This window comes from Sturnira hondurensis, unplaced genomic scaffold (assembly GCF_014824575.4).
Source record: "Sturnira hondurensis isolate 20B ecotype Veracruz unplaced genomic scaffold, ASM1482457v3 Scaffold0024152, whole genome shotgun sequence".
Taxonomy (NCBI): Eukaryota; Metazoa; Chordata; class Mammalia; order Chiroptera; family Phyllostomidae; genus Sturnira; species Sturnira hondurensis.
In genome coordinates, this window is record NW_028096783.1 from 941,187 (window position 1) to 957,888 (window position 16,702).

The window sequence follows — 16,702 nt, forward strand, 5'->3', positions numbered from 1 at the left end:
TGTGAGCATTAGCTATGTGCCAGGCACTGAGCAAAACACTTCACGTATATTACCTTTTTACAAATTGAGATATAACTGACAAATAGCATCATGTATATTTAAGGTGCCTACATTACCTTAACTACTCTCCAGAACTGTCCTATGAGGTAGCTGCTATTATTATTCCCACCTTGTAAGTGAGGACAGTAGGACTTGGAAGGGGTAAGCAAAATTTGCAAGATCACCCAGCTTGTATGAAGTGGTAACAGAGCCAACTCCCTAATAATGGTGAGTTTAACTCCAAGCCCTGTCCTGTTTACCGCTGGTAACATGTACCACTCTCACCACCTTGACAGGGTGCTGGTAAGTGTGCGTGTGCATGTGTGCACACGTAAGTGTGTGTGTTTATACTCCAAAGTTAAAAATCTCAAAGTATACTTTCTGGTGCTTTAGGTTCTAGCTATTGCAGGCTGTGGTATGAATTTATAAATACTCTGATAAGCATTGAGGGTACTGTCATCTTAAAGCAAGGACTACTGTTCCACACTCCATTTCAGATGAGAAATAAGAGCATCTGTTACTGCTTTACTCATTTATTTTTCAAAGATGATATGGTTGGAAGAACAGAGTATGGACTGTGGAGTCAGGGAAACCTGAGTTCATATCCCAGCCTGAGTGATCTTGAGCTCATGACTCTATCTAAGTGATCTTTTATTTTTTAATGTGTAAAAGAAGAAGGGTTGTGATATTCAAATGAAAGGCAGAGCAAAAAATATGATGTGTATTATAAAAAATTTTAATTTATTGATTTGAGAAAGAGAGGGAAGGGCAGAGAGAGAAGGAGAAGGGAGATTGATTTGTTGTTCCAGTTATTGATGCATTCATTGGTTGATTCTTGTATGTGCCCTGACTGGGGCTCGAACCCGTAACTTTGGCGTATCCAGGGTATGCTCTAAATGCAAGGTATCCACCTCAATATCCATAACACCATCATTTAATTAGTAAAAATGCATTCTTAAAAGAATCTTTTTAAGTAATTAAATAGATATTTTCCCTGATTCCTGGATGGGAATGGTGGGTGTGTGTATGTGATTAACTTTTTGGAATCACATGTAACATGAAAGTAAAAGTTGCAGAACTTTTACTAAGAAATAAAAGTTTAATGTCTCTTATAGGCAAATGTCAATTAAACACAACTATGTACTAATTTGGATCCAGTAATTTACAGAGAAAAACTAAAATCATAATAAAAATAATGTAGTGAATTTTGATTTGGACATTTTGGGGTTAAAGCAAAATAATTTTTCCTTTGTTTTAATTTTAATATTTATTTATTTATAAATATTGTATTAATTTATTTTATGTATTTAAATATTTTATTTATTTATTTTTAGGGAGGGAGAGAAACATCAATGTGTGGTTGCTTCTTTCATACCCTCTACTGGGGACCTAGCCTGAAACCCAGGCATGAGCCCTTCCTGGTAATCAAACTGGTGACCCTTTGGTTCACAGGCTGGCACTCAATCCACTGAGTCACAATAGCCAGGTATATTAATGTATTTTTAGAGAGAGGGAAAGTGAGGGACAAAGAGGGAGAGAAACATTGATGTGAGACAGAAACATCAACCGTTTGTCTCTCATGTGCCCCATCTGGGACTGAGCCAGTAACCCTGGCATGTGCACTGACCAGGAACCAAACTGGCGACCTTTCACTTTGCGGGACAATCCCCAACCAACCAAGTCACACCAGTCAGGGCTTAATGTTTAGTTTTGAATAAATATTACATTCATAGGATTCTTACTCAAAAAAGTACAAAAGGGCACATCGGGAAAAACCTCCTTCCCCCAAGCACCTAGCACCTCAGTCTCTGAAATCAGCTAGTGCTGTGAATTTCTTATGTACCTTTCCACAGGTATGTATAGCACATATATTATAATCAAATTTGGTTAGTTTTCTCCTTCTCAACCCCATTAAAACAAATGTTAACATTGTTTACTTGGCTCTTTTCACTTAACAATGCATCTAAGAGCTTCTTTCAATCTGTGTTTGAATAATTTAGCTATGATGTGCCAATCATATCTATTGGGTAAATATCAATGTACATTTGTAATTTTGATATACATTACCATGAAGTTCTTTATGTTGATTGTATAAATTTGCACATTTTGCACTAATGTATGGGAGTGATTCTTTCCCCCATGCCTTTGCTAACAGAGTGCATTTAAAATCACTTAGATTAAAATTTAGTTTAGTAGTTAATAATGCTGTCTCAGTGTAGTTAAACTTTTATTAGTCTTATTTTTAGTATTATTATTAGTATTTAAAAATGTTTAACAGCCATTTATATTTTTTACTTTGCAAACTGTTTTTTCCTATCCTTTGCCCATTTTTACATTGTGCTCTTAATTTTTATTGATTTGTAGTAGCTTTATGCAGAACAGATTATTCCTGTGTCTGGTATACGAGTTGCATACATTTCCTCCCAGTTTGTCGCTTGCCTTATTTTCCTTTGCTTATGATAGATTTTGTCATAAAGAATTTCAAAAATAATATAATTTTATTAATATTTTTCTTCTATGGCTTTCAGGTTTTTGTATTATACAAAGAATAGCTTTTCCTATTTTAAATTTATTTAAGAAAAGCTGTTCCATGTTTTTTCTTCTGCTTCCTTTTAAGATGAGCCACCATCTCGGTCATTGCTGTCCCCTCATAGTGACAATATTTGCACCTTCCATTAGTTGTTTATCTTTTTGGCCCACTAACTTCATTGCATTATAAATGACAGAGGAATAAAAATCAGGTTGGCTTCATGAACAGTATTTTCAAACAAAATACAAATGATTCAGCATTTTAAGAAAACCATACAAAAAATTAGTCCCAGCATGAGGTCGTTTTGGGGAATGTTTACAGGTTCAACACTGTACCTAAAAAGAAACTTTTTAAAGGGTCTTACAATCTCTAACATTAGTAATGAATCGTGTGCAGTGGTAGCAATTCATGCTCCTTTACTTTCAAAACCATGCATGCTAGTTTCTTACTACAGTTTGAAGAAAATTGTGTCATTAGGTGCTAAATTTTAACCCTGATAATAGAATTTGGGTGATTTAGAATGAAGAAAAGAATATTTAAAAGGCATTTGTATTAGCTTATTGGGTTTTTTTTCTGGTAATATATTTGCCTACTCTTTTGGGACTTGATGAGGAAAATGGGGAAATTCTAACAAGAAACTGATTTAAAGATCATTCTCATTCTCCTATGTAGCTCTTAGAGGATTAAGAAATGATGATATATGACTTCTCATATTTCAAACCTCTAATTCCCTTAAGGTGTTTCTTTCTATCACAAACTTTATGAAAGATGTTTTGAATTGAGATGCCAAAGGCAGTACAGAAAACTTCAAGAGAGAAAAGAAATGAAAATGTTTGACCTTAAAGACTGGCCCAGTCCTGAATGAGCAAACTGAATAGGTTTAGTCCTCCTGATATGAGGACTGCTGTGATTTAAGTACCCTACCCTTGAATGTGTTCTCACGTGAATTCACAGTCGACTTTCCAGTGTAAAAGGAGATGCATTTGCAGCGAGCATTCAGTGACTCCAGCTTTCTCTGGACATGTCATCCACTTTGGTAGTGCTTCGAATAAAATACTCAGATAGAGGGTAAGTTGAAGCAGACAACAAGCAATATAATACAAAGTGTTATGAGTAAAGTGTGTTACTCAGATCCTTCTAAAATACATTTCTCCCTTTATTTTGAAGGCCACAGTACAGCCAACTTGGCTAATGGAACCAGTCTTTCCCTTTGATCATCAGTAGGGTTATCTTTTCTGCAAACTAAGTCCCAGTTCAGATGACAGCTTCAGATGAGATTGACATGAAAGGGAGTGGGATTGTTTAATTATTTGCTCTCTGAAAAACATCTTTTTTCTCTTTAAATGAATAATTCTTCCACTGAAACCGCATCTAGGAGCTGTATGATGTCTTGCAGATTGAGGAGGGGAGGATTCATTTGATCTTTTTGTTTGTTTGTTTGTTTTTGTTCAGGATCTGGTTTTATGTGTCAGCTACAGCCTGTTGCTTCTGGTGACAGATTTTAGCCAAATGAGAATTGGAAATAAATGCGATGTGAGTGCATTTACTGAATCTCCTAAGGGTGGGAAGATGTGTAGTGAGAAGTCTGGAATGCAGTAAATGCTCAATGTATGCTCACAATCATCAGATATAATGCATGGATGAAGGGCAAGCTTTGAGAATGTGCTAGGCTGACTTCTGAAACTGCTTTCCATTTTCTCTGTGTGTGTCTATCTGCATCGAAGAGGGGTAAAAGGGATTATTGTACTTAACTAGTCATATTAACTAGCTGTCTAGTAGGGAGCCACGAGTCATGTGCGGCTACTGATCATGTGAAATGCAGTCAGTCTGAATGGATATGTGCAGTAAGTGTTCAGTACACACTGGATTTGGGAGCCTTAGTATTAAAAAGAATGCAAAAATATCCCATTAATAATATTTATATTGATTAAGTGCTTCTCCCTCCAAATCCTGGGACGAACAGCAGCTGAGTCTCCAAAGGGGGCTGGAGGCGCCCATCTCAGAAGCAGGGCAGGCCAGGCCTGAGCTTTGGTGGGAAGGCAGGGGCTGGGTTCTGGCAACCAAGAGCTCCCCATGGCCACACCACGGGGAGACACTTCCTGCTTTTTGATCTCCTGATTTTCCCCAGGGTCTGGGTCCTGGGCAGTAGCCTAAGAGGCAAGTGAAGTGCGACCCCATAGGAACTTTTCCAGGACAAGACCTCCCTGCACAGCCTATCCATTGGAGTGCTGGGCACAATCCCACGGCAGGCCCCAGCTGTGATTACTGAGCTCCCAAGGAGAACAGGGTGCCAGCTGTGGCAACTGAGGAATCCACTTTGGATCCCCTATTCTCACCTCTCTTGCCCCGGGGGCCTGCTTTGGTGCTGGTGGTGTCTATTTTCCCAGCCTTGCAACTTTGTTTCCCAGCATCCCTGAAAGAGGAAGTAAAATTTCTGCAGTCCTTAAGGTCCTGACCCTTCCCATAGCTACCCAGTTTTCTCTCTCCATTTTGCACTTCTTAGTTTCCTAGTGAGTGAGCCACACTGGGCTATGAAGGCAGGTGGGTGAGTCCTAGAACAGGCAGAACTGAGAAAGGAGAGCATGAGGGGCTGGGCTCCTCCCCGGCACCTAGGCAGCAGAGCCCTGAAAATAGACTTAGCTTTGGGGGAGAATGAGGAGCTGATTCCGGGGTCTGTGAAATAAGGGGGAAGGGTTAGGACCTAGCAGGCAGTCTACCCATCCCTTCCTTTCCCTCCTTGGATCCTGCCAACACCAAGAAATGCTTAGGGCTAAATTCTGAGAAAAGGTTTGTAGTACCTTGGAGCAAAGGTAACTGTCACCCCAAAACAGCTTTTACTAACTTTGTTCACAAAGAGACATTCAATAATCTTTTCATCCCAATTTCTGAGGCAGAAGTTAGCCGCACCCCATAGTGAAACTGAAATCTCATCCCTAAGGCTGAGCACAAGTCTGCTCCCCATCCGTGTATGGTCAGAAAAGGGGGGTGAGCAGACGCAGCCAGGCTCTTTGCTGAGGCCAGTGTCTGGCTGTGTGCCTGCCATGTTCTCAATAGCCACTCAGCCTTTGGGATCTAAGGTACAGGATGGCTTGGTTTCCACTCACGAGGAGCTCTCACTGGGTGGTGGTGGATGCAGTACAGAATGGACTGCTGTCCAGGGCCTCTTCGCCAGGGCTAAGGACTAAGGAACGACTCCTCAAAGTCGACCATCTTCTCTCTCCATGGCCCCCTCTCAAGGGCCTGCTCTAGGTCTTCAGCTTTTACCATTATAAACTTAAAACAAAAACCACATTTCAGGCTCCAGGACAAAGCATTCTGACTTTGTTTATATGCCTACTTGCCAAGATCTTTTTTTGAAGTTGTTTTCCCTTCTTCCTGCTTCCTCTCACTCTCCTTGTCTGTTTACCATTTTTACCAGGTCATCCATATGGAATACGGCGCTCTCACTTCCTGCAGCACTGCAGTTTGGGGCCTAATTGATTCTGGTAATTAATTTGTCTTACCTGCTAGATCAGATGAAAATTCTACCCATGTGCCCAAGGATTAGCACTTGGCTTTCTGACACCTCCTCTAATTATCTAATAGCATGGGTTGTGGGGACTCAGTCTCTATTAAAACACTTTTACTATTAGCAGGAGTGATTGGAATTGTGATGACAACTAGATTTCAACAAATTAGAGCTTAAAAATGGGGAGATAGAAGGGAAGTGGCTTCTTTTAATTTCCCTGAGTTTAACACCAATAATTAGAGCAATTTTTGGAGATGCAAGCCAAAGTTACCCTGCTGTGCTGTAGATGATCTCCTTAATTTCAGCAAATTGACTCAAGGGAAATAAATGTGACAGATTAGAAAAAGACAAACGGGGGGGCGGGAGAGAAAGGTTGGAAGGGAGTGAAGTGAAAGGAAAGGCTGGAAAAGGGAATGGGAGACAATATGTGAGGGGTGGGGTTTAAAGGGGTATCATAGCAGAACCAGTAAGCCCTGTGAGTGGAACGAGGAGGGGGCGATGAACATTTGAGAGGAGGTGGAGACTGGCATTAAGAGGCGGCCCTGGGCGTATGTACACAGACCATATTACTTGACTAATGTAGGTATCACTTCCCTCACGCCACCCTCTATAACTGAGGTGAAGAATGTCGGGATCATCATTTTATTTATCTACCCCAACAATCTAGTCATTCCTCAGGCATCCGTTTAAGCCGAGTCTGGCAGACGTGGACGCCCTTTCTCCCTACTTTTCCCGTTTCTCCTCTGCTACCATTTTCCCAAAGTTTTAAAGCCCAGACCTCTGCCAAAATAAGTGCCTTATCCCTGCTGCTTTGGGCCCTTTAAGGGCCTTCTGCTCTCGAAAGAGGAGTTTGTCAGAGGACAGAGACTTTTTTCTTGTTGTTGTTGTTTGTTTGCTTTAAAAACAGCTGGAAGCCAAGCAGCCCCTGAAGTGGAGGGGCCGCAACAGAGGTCCAGAATCCTGGCAGGAGCAAGAGCCCGCTCCACTCCGCTCTCCCCGGCCTGGCCCGTTGAATTCAGCACCGCGGACAGCTCCCCGCCCCGCCCCGGCCCGCGGTACCCTCCCCTCTGCTGCTGGCAGCCTTGCCATTGGCTCTCCCGGCTCCCCTCTCCAAGCTGCCAATTCTCCTCCACATAGACCCAACCTACCCCGGAGATAGTCTTCTCGCCTCTCCTGCGCCCGGGGTAGCCCAGGCCGGGGGGAGAGCCGCGGGGCCCCGAGCCTCGCCGGGTGGTGGTCGGCCCTGGACTCTCGCCTCTCTACAGGCTTGCGGAGACGCTGCCTGCTTCCTACACCTCTGCCTCAGCTCTCGCCCCGGGTCAGGCGCTCGGCCCACGATGAATCTCAACTTCACCTCCCCTCTGCACCCGGCATCCTCTCAGAGGCCCACGTCCTTCTTCATTGAGGACATCCTGCTGCACAAGCCCAAGCCACTGAGGGAGGTGACCCCCGACCATTTTGCCAGCTCTCTGGCCTCCCGGGTGCCTCTGCTAGACTATGGCTACCCCCTCATGCCCGCACCCACCCTCCTGGCTCCTCATCCCCATCACCCTCTGCATAAGGGCGATCACCACCACCCTTACTTCCTCACCACTTCAGGTAAGTAAACAGGGGCTTCAAGGCATAGGGAGCGACAGAGCAGTTCCTCCACGCAGGCCCTATACCTGTGATGGAGCCTGGACAAGGCCAGAGCTGCTGCAGCCCGGCTGGTCGCCACCTTCCCTGAGTAACAGTAGGAGGTGGGACACGGGATGTGGGTGAGAACACGCAGGGCCCCCCACCCCGGCATGCCAACCCACGGGGATAACTCGTGGTCACCGTACTTTTTACAGTGCAAGAAATGTGCCTAGCCAAGAGGTGGCTGGAGGTTCTGACAATATTCTTGGTGGGCCTTGCATAGTCTCTCTCCTTCCTAGTGTTCCTTCTTGCCCAGCTGTCAGCCCCAATCCTCTGTTTCAGCCGGCTCTCAGGTAGACCCCTGGCCACTCCACCCTGCCGAACAGTATCAACTTTGCGATTCAGGGAAGCTCAGAAGACTCCGGGGGCGGTCTCTCCTCTTGGGTGCTGAGCATTCACCACCCACACTGCGGAGGCTCAGAAGTGAAAGAGAGTTTGGGGTATTCTGAGGACTCAAGGTTTGGGTTGGCCGGAATAAGGGAGAAAGGGTTAGAAAAAACAGAGGGAGGGACGGGGCTCCTCTCTAACCCCCTTTACTCCCAACCTCTAGTCCTTAACTCACAATCTGAGGCTCGGCTTCCCTCCCTGCCCCGGTTGCCGGCATCACTGGAGCCTCACACCCAAGTACTTGCTTGCCGGATGTGGCAAGAAGTGACAGTCCAGTCGGTGCAACGAGAGAGATGTCGGGGAACAGTCCAATTCACACCGCCTCTCTCTCTGAAAGGTCACGTTCACACTTTTCTCTCCAGCATTTTCATTCCAGCGGGAACAGAATTCGTTGAGTTCAAGTGCAGAGGGCAGCCGGAAGAACAACCCTGATCCCAGCAAGGGCTGGGAAAAAAAGACAGTAGACACCCTGTGAAGCGTAGGCACTGTAGCCCACTATGCAAGCTAAACGTGCTTGGGACGCGGGAAACCACAGACCTCGGGACGCTGGGCTGGAAGGGCGATAACAAAGCCTGCATCGAAGCCCAAATTTCGGTTTTGGCCTCAGCACTGGCCGGCCTTACCTATGTTCCCCTCGAATAGCAGTGGCCGAAGACCCCCACCCGGGGACTCCCCGAATTGGCCGGTACTGCTATCTGTGCCGGTTTGCCTGCTGGGTGCCTCTCCGACGCAGTGAAGCCCGCGATGGTGGGGAAAGATTTTGTTGTTGTTCAACAGTCTTCCGGATCCTCGGTCCGCGGAGGAAAAGCGCGTCGGTCCTGTTTGAGGTCATTGGGCAAGAAAGAGAAAGCCTGTGAGGAGATTAGAGAGCCGGGTCCCCAGCGTCCCCCTCAATCTGATTAAGAAAACATGCTGGGGTAGGCTTGTCTCTCTGCCCTCGCTCCCAAGACTTCCTGGATGAGAGTTTTGACCTGTTCCCTTGGGCTGCAGGTGGGAAAATGGGGGCGGCTGGGGAAAGAGAAAGGTGGTTTTTACTGAGTTGGGGAGGCAAGATCTTGTCCACCATTCTCCTAGCCTCAGAACCCTTGTGTCGCCAGGGAACCAGGGGTCTGGAAGGCTGGTGGAGCAGGTTGGGGGGTGCAAAGGAGACAGCTCCTGGATTGTGTGACGTTGGCAAGAAAACTTCAGGAGGTTGGGTGCTGAAAGATGCTTCAAAAGTTTCTCCAGGAAGATATTTTGAAAAGTCCTCCGGATTTATTTTATACTTTTCTTTTAAAAAATTTAATCTTTCTTGTATTGTTCCCATTACCATCTAGTACCCCTATACCCTCCTCTCCCCAGCAATCACGGCACTGTTGTCTATGTCCGTGAGTCCTTGTTCCTTTTCGCTCCATCCCTCCACTCCTAACTTCCTTCAACCCCTAACCTGCCACCCTAGCTGTCAGCCAGCTCTCTGTCATAAATCTGTCTCTGTTTTGCTTGTTAGTTCAGTCTGTTCATTAGATTCCACATATGAGTGAAATCATATGGTATTTCTCTTTCTCTGGCTTATTTCATTTAGCAAAATATTCTCCAGGTCCATCCATACTGTTGCAAAGGGTAAAATTTTCTTCTTTTTTACAGCTGAGTGGAATTCCATTGTGTAAACATTCCAAACTTGTTCTATCCACTCCCGTATTGATGGGCACTTGGTCTGCTTCCATACCTTGATGACTGTAAATAATGCTGCAATGAACAGAGGGGGCTTATGTTCTTTCGAATTAGTGTTTTGGGTTCCTTCAGGTATATTTCCAGAAGTGGGATCGCTGGGTCAGGAGGTAGTTTCATTTTTAATTTTTTGAGATATCTGCATTCTGCTTTCCACAGTGGCTGCACCAGGCTGTGTTTCCCCAGAAAAGTGCAAAAGGGTTTGTCTTTCTCCACATCCTCACCAGCTTATATTTTTCTTTTCAGTTCTTCCTACTGTTTTTTGTTTGCGTTTCTAGATGGCTTCCAGCTAAAGATCTACACGCTGTATTCTTGAGATCCCCATGTCCTGCAAGTCCTGGCAGAAGGGCTCCGGAGGCTCTGGGGCGAGGAGGGGCTGGTGGCCAAGGGAGGCTGAGGGGGACGCGGGGGACAGAGGCGGGGAGTGGAGCCGGAGCTGCTGGTGCGCGGCGGGCTCTGCCCACGCGACTGCTTTTCTCTCCGCAGGGGTGCCGGTCCCTGCGCTGTTCCCGCACGCCCCGCACGCGGAACTCCCGGGGAAGCATTGCCGCCGCCGCAAGGCGCGCACCGTGTTCTCCGACTCGCAGCTGTCTGGCCTGGAGAAGAGATTCGAGATCCAGCGCTACCTGTCCACGCCAGAGCGGGTGGAGCTGGCCACGGCCCTCAGCCTGTCCGAGACGCAGGTGGGCCGACCCCAGGGGGGCCCCGATCGCTGCTCTGGCTCCTTTCGGCTCAGAGCCCAGGCAGAGATCTTGAATGACCCCAATCCCCTTGATTCGAGGTGTCTCCAAAAATCCTTAGCCAAGTGCGGCCACTTCCAGTTCATGTCAGATACCAAAGCAAAACCTCTCCAGCGGCCTCCGGAGGTGGAGGAAACCCCCTGGTGATGCTGGCCCTGGCTCCCATGGGAGGGCTGCCGCGTCCGCAGCGTCCCCACTTCTCTTCCTTGGGGCAGAACCCGTGTCAGGCCCAGAGTGAGAGCAGATGGGTTCTTGTCCGGAGAGAAGCCGGACAAGGAGCTTGTCTTTTTTTTTTTTTTCCTTTCTATTTTGTTCTCTCACAACTGCAAGTCTTCATACCTACATCGTCCCCTCTCCCCAAACACATTATAATTTAAGCTTCTCCTTATTGCCCTGTTCTGAGTGGAAGACCCGTTTGTCTTCCTCCAGATGCTGTGCCGCCTCCAAAGCCCTTTCTCCACTCCCTCTCTTATCTTCTGTGTAGTGGACACCCACTTGCTGTGAAACCTTTCGCTCTGCTGGGCCTCAGGGGTCTTCTCTGAGGAGAAGCGGCAGGTCTGATCCCCATCTGCCCTCCAGGAGTCTTGCGGGACAGGCAGGCAGATGCCGCAAACAGAGGAGCTACATTATGTCGAACATAAGGGAGGCACCCACGCGGCACTCACTGTCAGTGATTCTAATGAATAGCAGGGCCAGTATTTACTAACCACGCTATTTTGATCCCCATCCTTACGTGGGACAATGGCTTCTGGAGTCTGAGGCTGATTCTCGTTCAAGCTAAGATGGTAGCGTGTGAGCAGCGCAGGTGTGACTCAACGCAGGGCGAGACTGTCACACTCCTGAACAGTTCGTCAGTGGGTTGTGGTTTACTTTCCTAAAGCTCAGCAATCGCTCAGATCTTAGGGCCAGTAGCTGCGGGTCTGAAGGAATGATGTGTTTTATGTTTTCCTCCCTGGAATCAGGTGAAAACGTGGTTCCAGAACCGGCGGATGAAGCACAAAAAGCAGCTGAGGAAGAGTCAGGACGAGCCCAAAGCGGCGGAAGCGCCGGAGAGCCCCGAAGGCAGCCCCCGCGGCCCCGCGCCCGCGCCCGCGGAGGCTCGGCTGGGCCTGCCCGCCGGCCCCTTCGTGCTGGGGGAGCCGGAGGACGAGGTGGACATCGGGGACGAGGGGGAACTCGTCTCGGAGCCGCGAGTGCTCTGAGCGGCCGGGCTGGGGAAGCGGGGAGGAGACCGTGGGGCGAGCGCGGTTCCCTCCTGGACCTGAAGATTCGGCGGCCTTCGGAGATCCTCTCCTGGAAGACAAACCAAACGCCCCCGGGCTGCCCTCCAACCCGTGCTGAACCGGCGCGACCGTGGCCGAGCCTCCGGGCCCCCAGCCCCACGAGTCCCCACGGGGGTGCGTGTGCGCCGGTGCTGCTCTTCCCCGCGCCATCTGCGGCTCCAAACGCGACGCGGGCTTTCGGCCTGCCAGTGCGCTGGGGGACCACGTCCCCGAGATCTCAGATCCCTAGGGCCCCAAACGCTCAGCCAGCTGTCCCCATCTCTGAGGCCCCTTCCGAGGCCTCTTCACCGGGACCCTTGGCCCCTCCTCGGGCAGACCCGTGGTCTGTAGTAAGGGGTCGGATCTGCGGGGAGCCAGGCTGAGCCACGATTTGATCTTGAACTCGTCTAACAGACCGACCGGCGCCCTGCTCGCCACTGACCTTCCTCGCTGGTCCCCAACCCCGCCTCATTCAGATACTAAAGCAACTCCCTCCTTCTCAGAGTGGCACTTCCGTCCCTTCACGTCACGGTCCCCCTCAAGAAGCTGCGGTCCCCACTCTGCCCGCTGGCACCCTTCCCGAGCTCGGGTCCCCGCCACTGGAGTCCTCAAAGCCCCGCTCCCGGACCGCGCGGCCGGGCACGGAGCGCCCTTCTGCTTCCCCGCCTCGCTGTGCTCCGGTCCTGTGACCCCTCGGCGTCCCGCGGCTTACTGACATTTTCAGTGAGTGTTCCTTGGGTTGTGTGCGGAAAACGCTCGTTCTCATTGCATTGTAAGGGAATGCGGGATTTTAGCAAGACCGAGGCTAAAGGGGAGGACTCCTTCCCCTCGAGGGAGCACCTGTTTGGGGACTTTCGAGGTGCGGCAGGAGTCCGACGCGCCCTGGGCCAGGCCCCTCTCCCTGTGCCCGGGGAGTCCTCTGTTCTCCTCTGGGGTTTGCAGTCTCTTTAGTTAATAAAGGGCTCTCGGGCAAAACTAGGAACAAACACAAGTTTCTGGGAACCGTTTGTTACCGCGTCCGACCTATGCATGCCCCTCCCTCCGCCCCAGGTGGTTTCCTTTCTCCCCCGGACTGGACCGAGCCAACTCTTGACCTTTTGTTACCAGATCGTGTCTTTCCCACCCCGAGTTTTGAGTTTTTAATCGTTTAGTAATAGTCTTGAGTTCCACCTACATGGAAAAGTTCACAGCAAATAATATTTTTTGACCCTGGAATGCTGAAGAGACACAGCTCTCTTAACATTTTGGCTTTGAAATTATACGAACGAATTACGTGGTGACACCTCATGCCCAGCACACTTATCGGGTTTGCCAGTCGAGGCAGAGGCGACCTCTCAGCTTCCGGTCTTCCTTTCACTCTGGTTGTGTGTTAAGGAAGGTGAGTGAGCCCAGGAAGGCTGGAAAAGAGTAAGAGTGGTTGGCGGAATCCTGTCCCGTGGGCTCTAAGGATGAATAACAATGACAGGCACTTGGGAGACAGGGCGGTTCGTTCCAGATGCCCGTGATCAAATGAGTATCCCAATAAAGCCATGCCAATCCTTCTGCCTGTGGAGAGTATTGCCTTCAACTTGTAAACAGGCAACGACTGTGAAGGGCAATAAAACGAGGCGTGCCTACGTGTAGACAGCAGCCATGTGGGTTCACGTTGCATTTAATCTTTTTGCTGTTGTTGTCCCTGGCTGCTCTGGTAAGAGGATAAATCCTAAAGGCCCTTCTAGACTTCAGTTCTGTGATTCCATGAGTGTAGGAGTAGGCTTTTTTTTTTTTTTACAGTAAGTTTGTTCAGGAAAACATGATTTTAAACAAAGAAGAATGTCAGACTGAGACCTTTATCTATTCTGCATCATTTAGGAGGCAAATCTAGTGCTTTAAAAACATCAGAACCATACAGTTGTTTGGATTTTCCAAAGTGCTCTTTACCAATCAACAATCTTGTGAGTCACAGACACAAGAGTCATTTTCCCTTTCATAGTTAAGGAAGGTGAGGCTTGGAAGGTTGTAGGATGCACCCACGAAATCAGGAGGAGCTAATAGCCAAAGCAGGACAAATGCATATTCTCATACACACACACACACACACACACACACACACACACCCATTCTGACTCCTTGTTCATTTCTCTGCCCAGCACACTTTTATTTCTAGTAACAATGCATTGATTGGCATTTTTTTCTCTTACTTTATAAGAATACCTTTGTCTAGTGTGTTATTAAAAGCAAATTTAGTTTCAGCTTTCTCCTTTCTCTTCTTGTTCTAATAATGACAGTACTGTCTTAAGGCAGGAGTTTTTGACAAATGTTTTACAATAAGACAAAAAAAACTTGATATTAGGAAAAAAGTGACTTGTGAATAAGAATGTTCCTGGTAACCTGAAAAGGAAAGTATAGACTATTACACAAGGGGAAAAAGAAAAAACTCAAACTTTTCAAATCCCTGGAAGAACGATCAGGCACTAAAAGGAATTTGGGGAGAATTTTTCACGTAAGTAGAAATACTATGTTTGGGGGGGAAATTAAATAATTAAATTAGATGGTTAACACATACCCCGCAGATCAGAAATTTATCTTTCTTCTATCTTCACAAGAAGATGCCAGGGCTTCTTTTGGGTCTACACATTCATCACATTTCATGCCCTTTTGAAAAGGCAGTCAAGCAAGCAGGAAGCTTTGTTAGCACAGGCCCCGCTCTACCTGGCGGGAGGCAGAGTAAGTGCCAGAGCTCAGGGAGGGGCCGCCTGCGTCTTGGTTTAGGGGCGTGAAGCCCAGAAAGATGCTCCTTCTCCCTCCTGCTCTTCCCCTTGAGGCTGCTCCAGGTGAGACGAGGTGGGGAAGGAAGGGCTGTGGCCTGCAGCTCCGTGTGCTTGCCAGTGTTCCCTGAGACTGCAGGTGAGCAATCCACCAGCAAAGTTCTCTTAATTCTCCTTTCCTTCCTGCCTCCCCTCCCTCCCTTCCTTCCTCCCCCCACCCCAAACACAGGGGGTTAGTGATAGTAGTAGTGGATAGACACAATTTAGTCTCAATTTAGTGTAACACCATCACACTTTTTGGTTTGGGCCTTCAATACTGATCAAAGCCTCCATAGGCTGAAGAGGTGTTTTGTCTGAATTACCCAGCTTTTTGCCTCAGCTCACTTCCACTTGGTGGTGAAGATCTGATAAAGCCCTGTTCATTAGGATATCTGGAAGATAGAAATGCATAGGTCTGATTCCGAAGGGGTGAAAACATCTAAAAATAGCCCACGTGGGAAAGTCATCCTGTATGTACTCTCAGCTATGGTAAATGATTTGCTTCATGTTAGTTCTTAGTGTTGTTTGTGACGGACTTCATTTCATAGATTCTCAGAGAGGGGCTCTTGGTAATACTTCTGCTCACACAACCTAAGAACGTAAGAAATGACCACCACACCATTCAGCCAAGTATGAAGCTGATAGTGGCACCAAGCAATGACTAATTGGAATCCATGACACCACTTCAAAAGCCAGAGAACTGGTTGGTGTGGGTGTATTTGCTAACTAGAGATAGAGGTACGAAGGCAAAGAGCAAACAGAATGCTTTCTGGTGCTAAGAGAATCATGCAATAAACATATTTAATTGAAGCAATGACTCCTTGTTTTTCTTGAATTGGGCTTAATATATCTGCAAAAACAATGAGTTAATTAAAATACTTTGTATTTTATCCTGGCTGGTGTGGCTCGGTGGATAGAGTGCCAGCCAGCGGAACTAAAGGCTCACAGGTTTGACTCCCAGTCAGGGCACAGACCTGGGTTGCTTGCCAGGTTTCCAGTAGGGGTTGTGCAAGAGGCAACCACACACTGATATTTCTATCCTTCTCCTTCCCTTCTCCTCTCTAAAAACGAATAAATAAATAAAATCTTGAAAAACTAATAAGAATACTTTATATTTTATTTGTTATATTCTTTGAATCACATTTTAAAGAGAATGTAAACAAGCTAAAATTCATGCAATGTACAGGAACCTGGATAGTAAAAGGTGTGGAAAACAACAAATGATGTCTGAACTTTTTTAGCACTGAAAAGCAAGACTCTGGAGATGGGTGGGAGGGGAGATTAGCTGGGGGGTGGTATTCGAATGGCTGCATAGCTCCTAGTGTGTCAAGGGCCATGTCTATTTTGCCATGCTAAGAGAGCAGAACCAGAACCAATCGGTGGTTCCAGAGAAGTGGATTTTTTAACAACATTTAAATACTTTTAATAGGTCAAACACTGTGTTTTCTATCAATAGAACAGGCTAAGTCCACAAAGCTCTAAGCTCCTTTCTCTAGGAAAGTTTGAACGGAAGTTGGAAGGCAGACCATTACAGAGGTTCTCTGATGGATTTCTCCCTCTAGGGGAGGTTGGGCTGGATATCCTGTGTGTTTCCGTCTAACCTTTAAGATCCTAGTGTTCTATTCTCTTTTTATTATAAAGGAGCTATAAGTGTCAACTCACTAAGAATAAGATTTCAGGGCACTTACTCTCATTTAAGTAAATATATGTAAAAGACTCAGAAGCGTTAAGAGACACAAGAAAAAGAAGAAACATATACTCTTCAGTAAAAAACCTCAAAAACTTTATTCTAGAAAGTGAAACAAAGTGGCTCAGAACTGAGTTGTCATCAGGAAGGGGCTGTGATTGTTAGAAGAGACGAGTAGACAGTGGCAGAACTAAGACTGAGGGTCAATTTTGATGATCACACCTTGCAACTAATTCATGGTGTTGAGGTTATCGTTATTGTATTGTGTGGAGGAGAGGGTTTTGCACAGCAATTTTGGATGTAAAGTGTGGTCAAGGAGGGGAGCGAACGGGGGTGGGGAATGAGGAACATCTGTATTAGTGTCAAGAATAAAAAATTA

The 16,702-nt window shown here is 47.0% G+C and overlaps 1 protein-coding gene across 1 annotated transcript; it reads left to right on the forward strand.

Annotated features, from left to right (window-relative positions):
• Positions 1-7,414: 7,414 nt before the first annotated feature.
• BSX (brain specific homeobox) lies at positions 7,415-11,790 on the forward strand. The gene is made up of 3 exons (XM_037038172.1): positions 7,415-7,676; positions 10,335-10,531; positions 11,551-11,790. The coding sequence occupies exons 1-3, from the start codon at positions 7,415-7,417 to the stop codon at positions 11,788-11,790; spliced, it is 699 nt and encodes a 232-aa protein (XP_036894067.1).
• Positions 11,791-16,702: the final 4,912 nt, after the last annotated feature.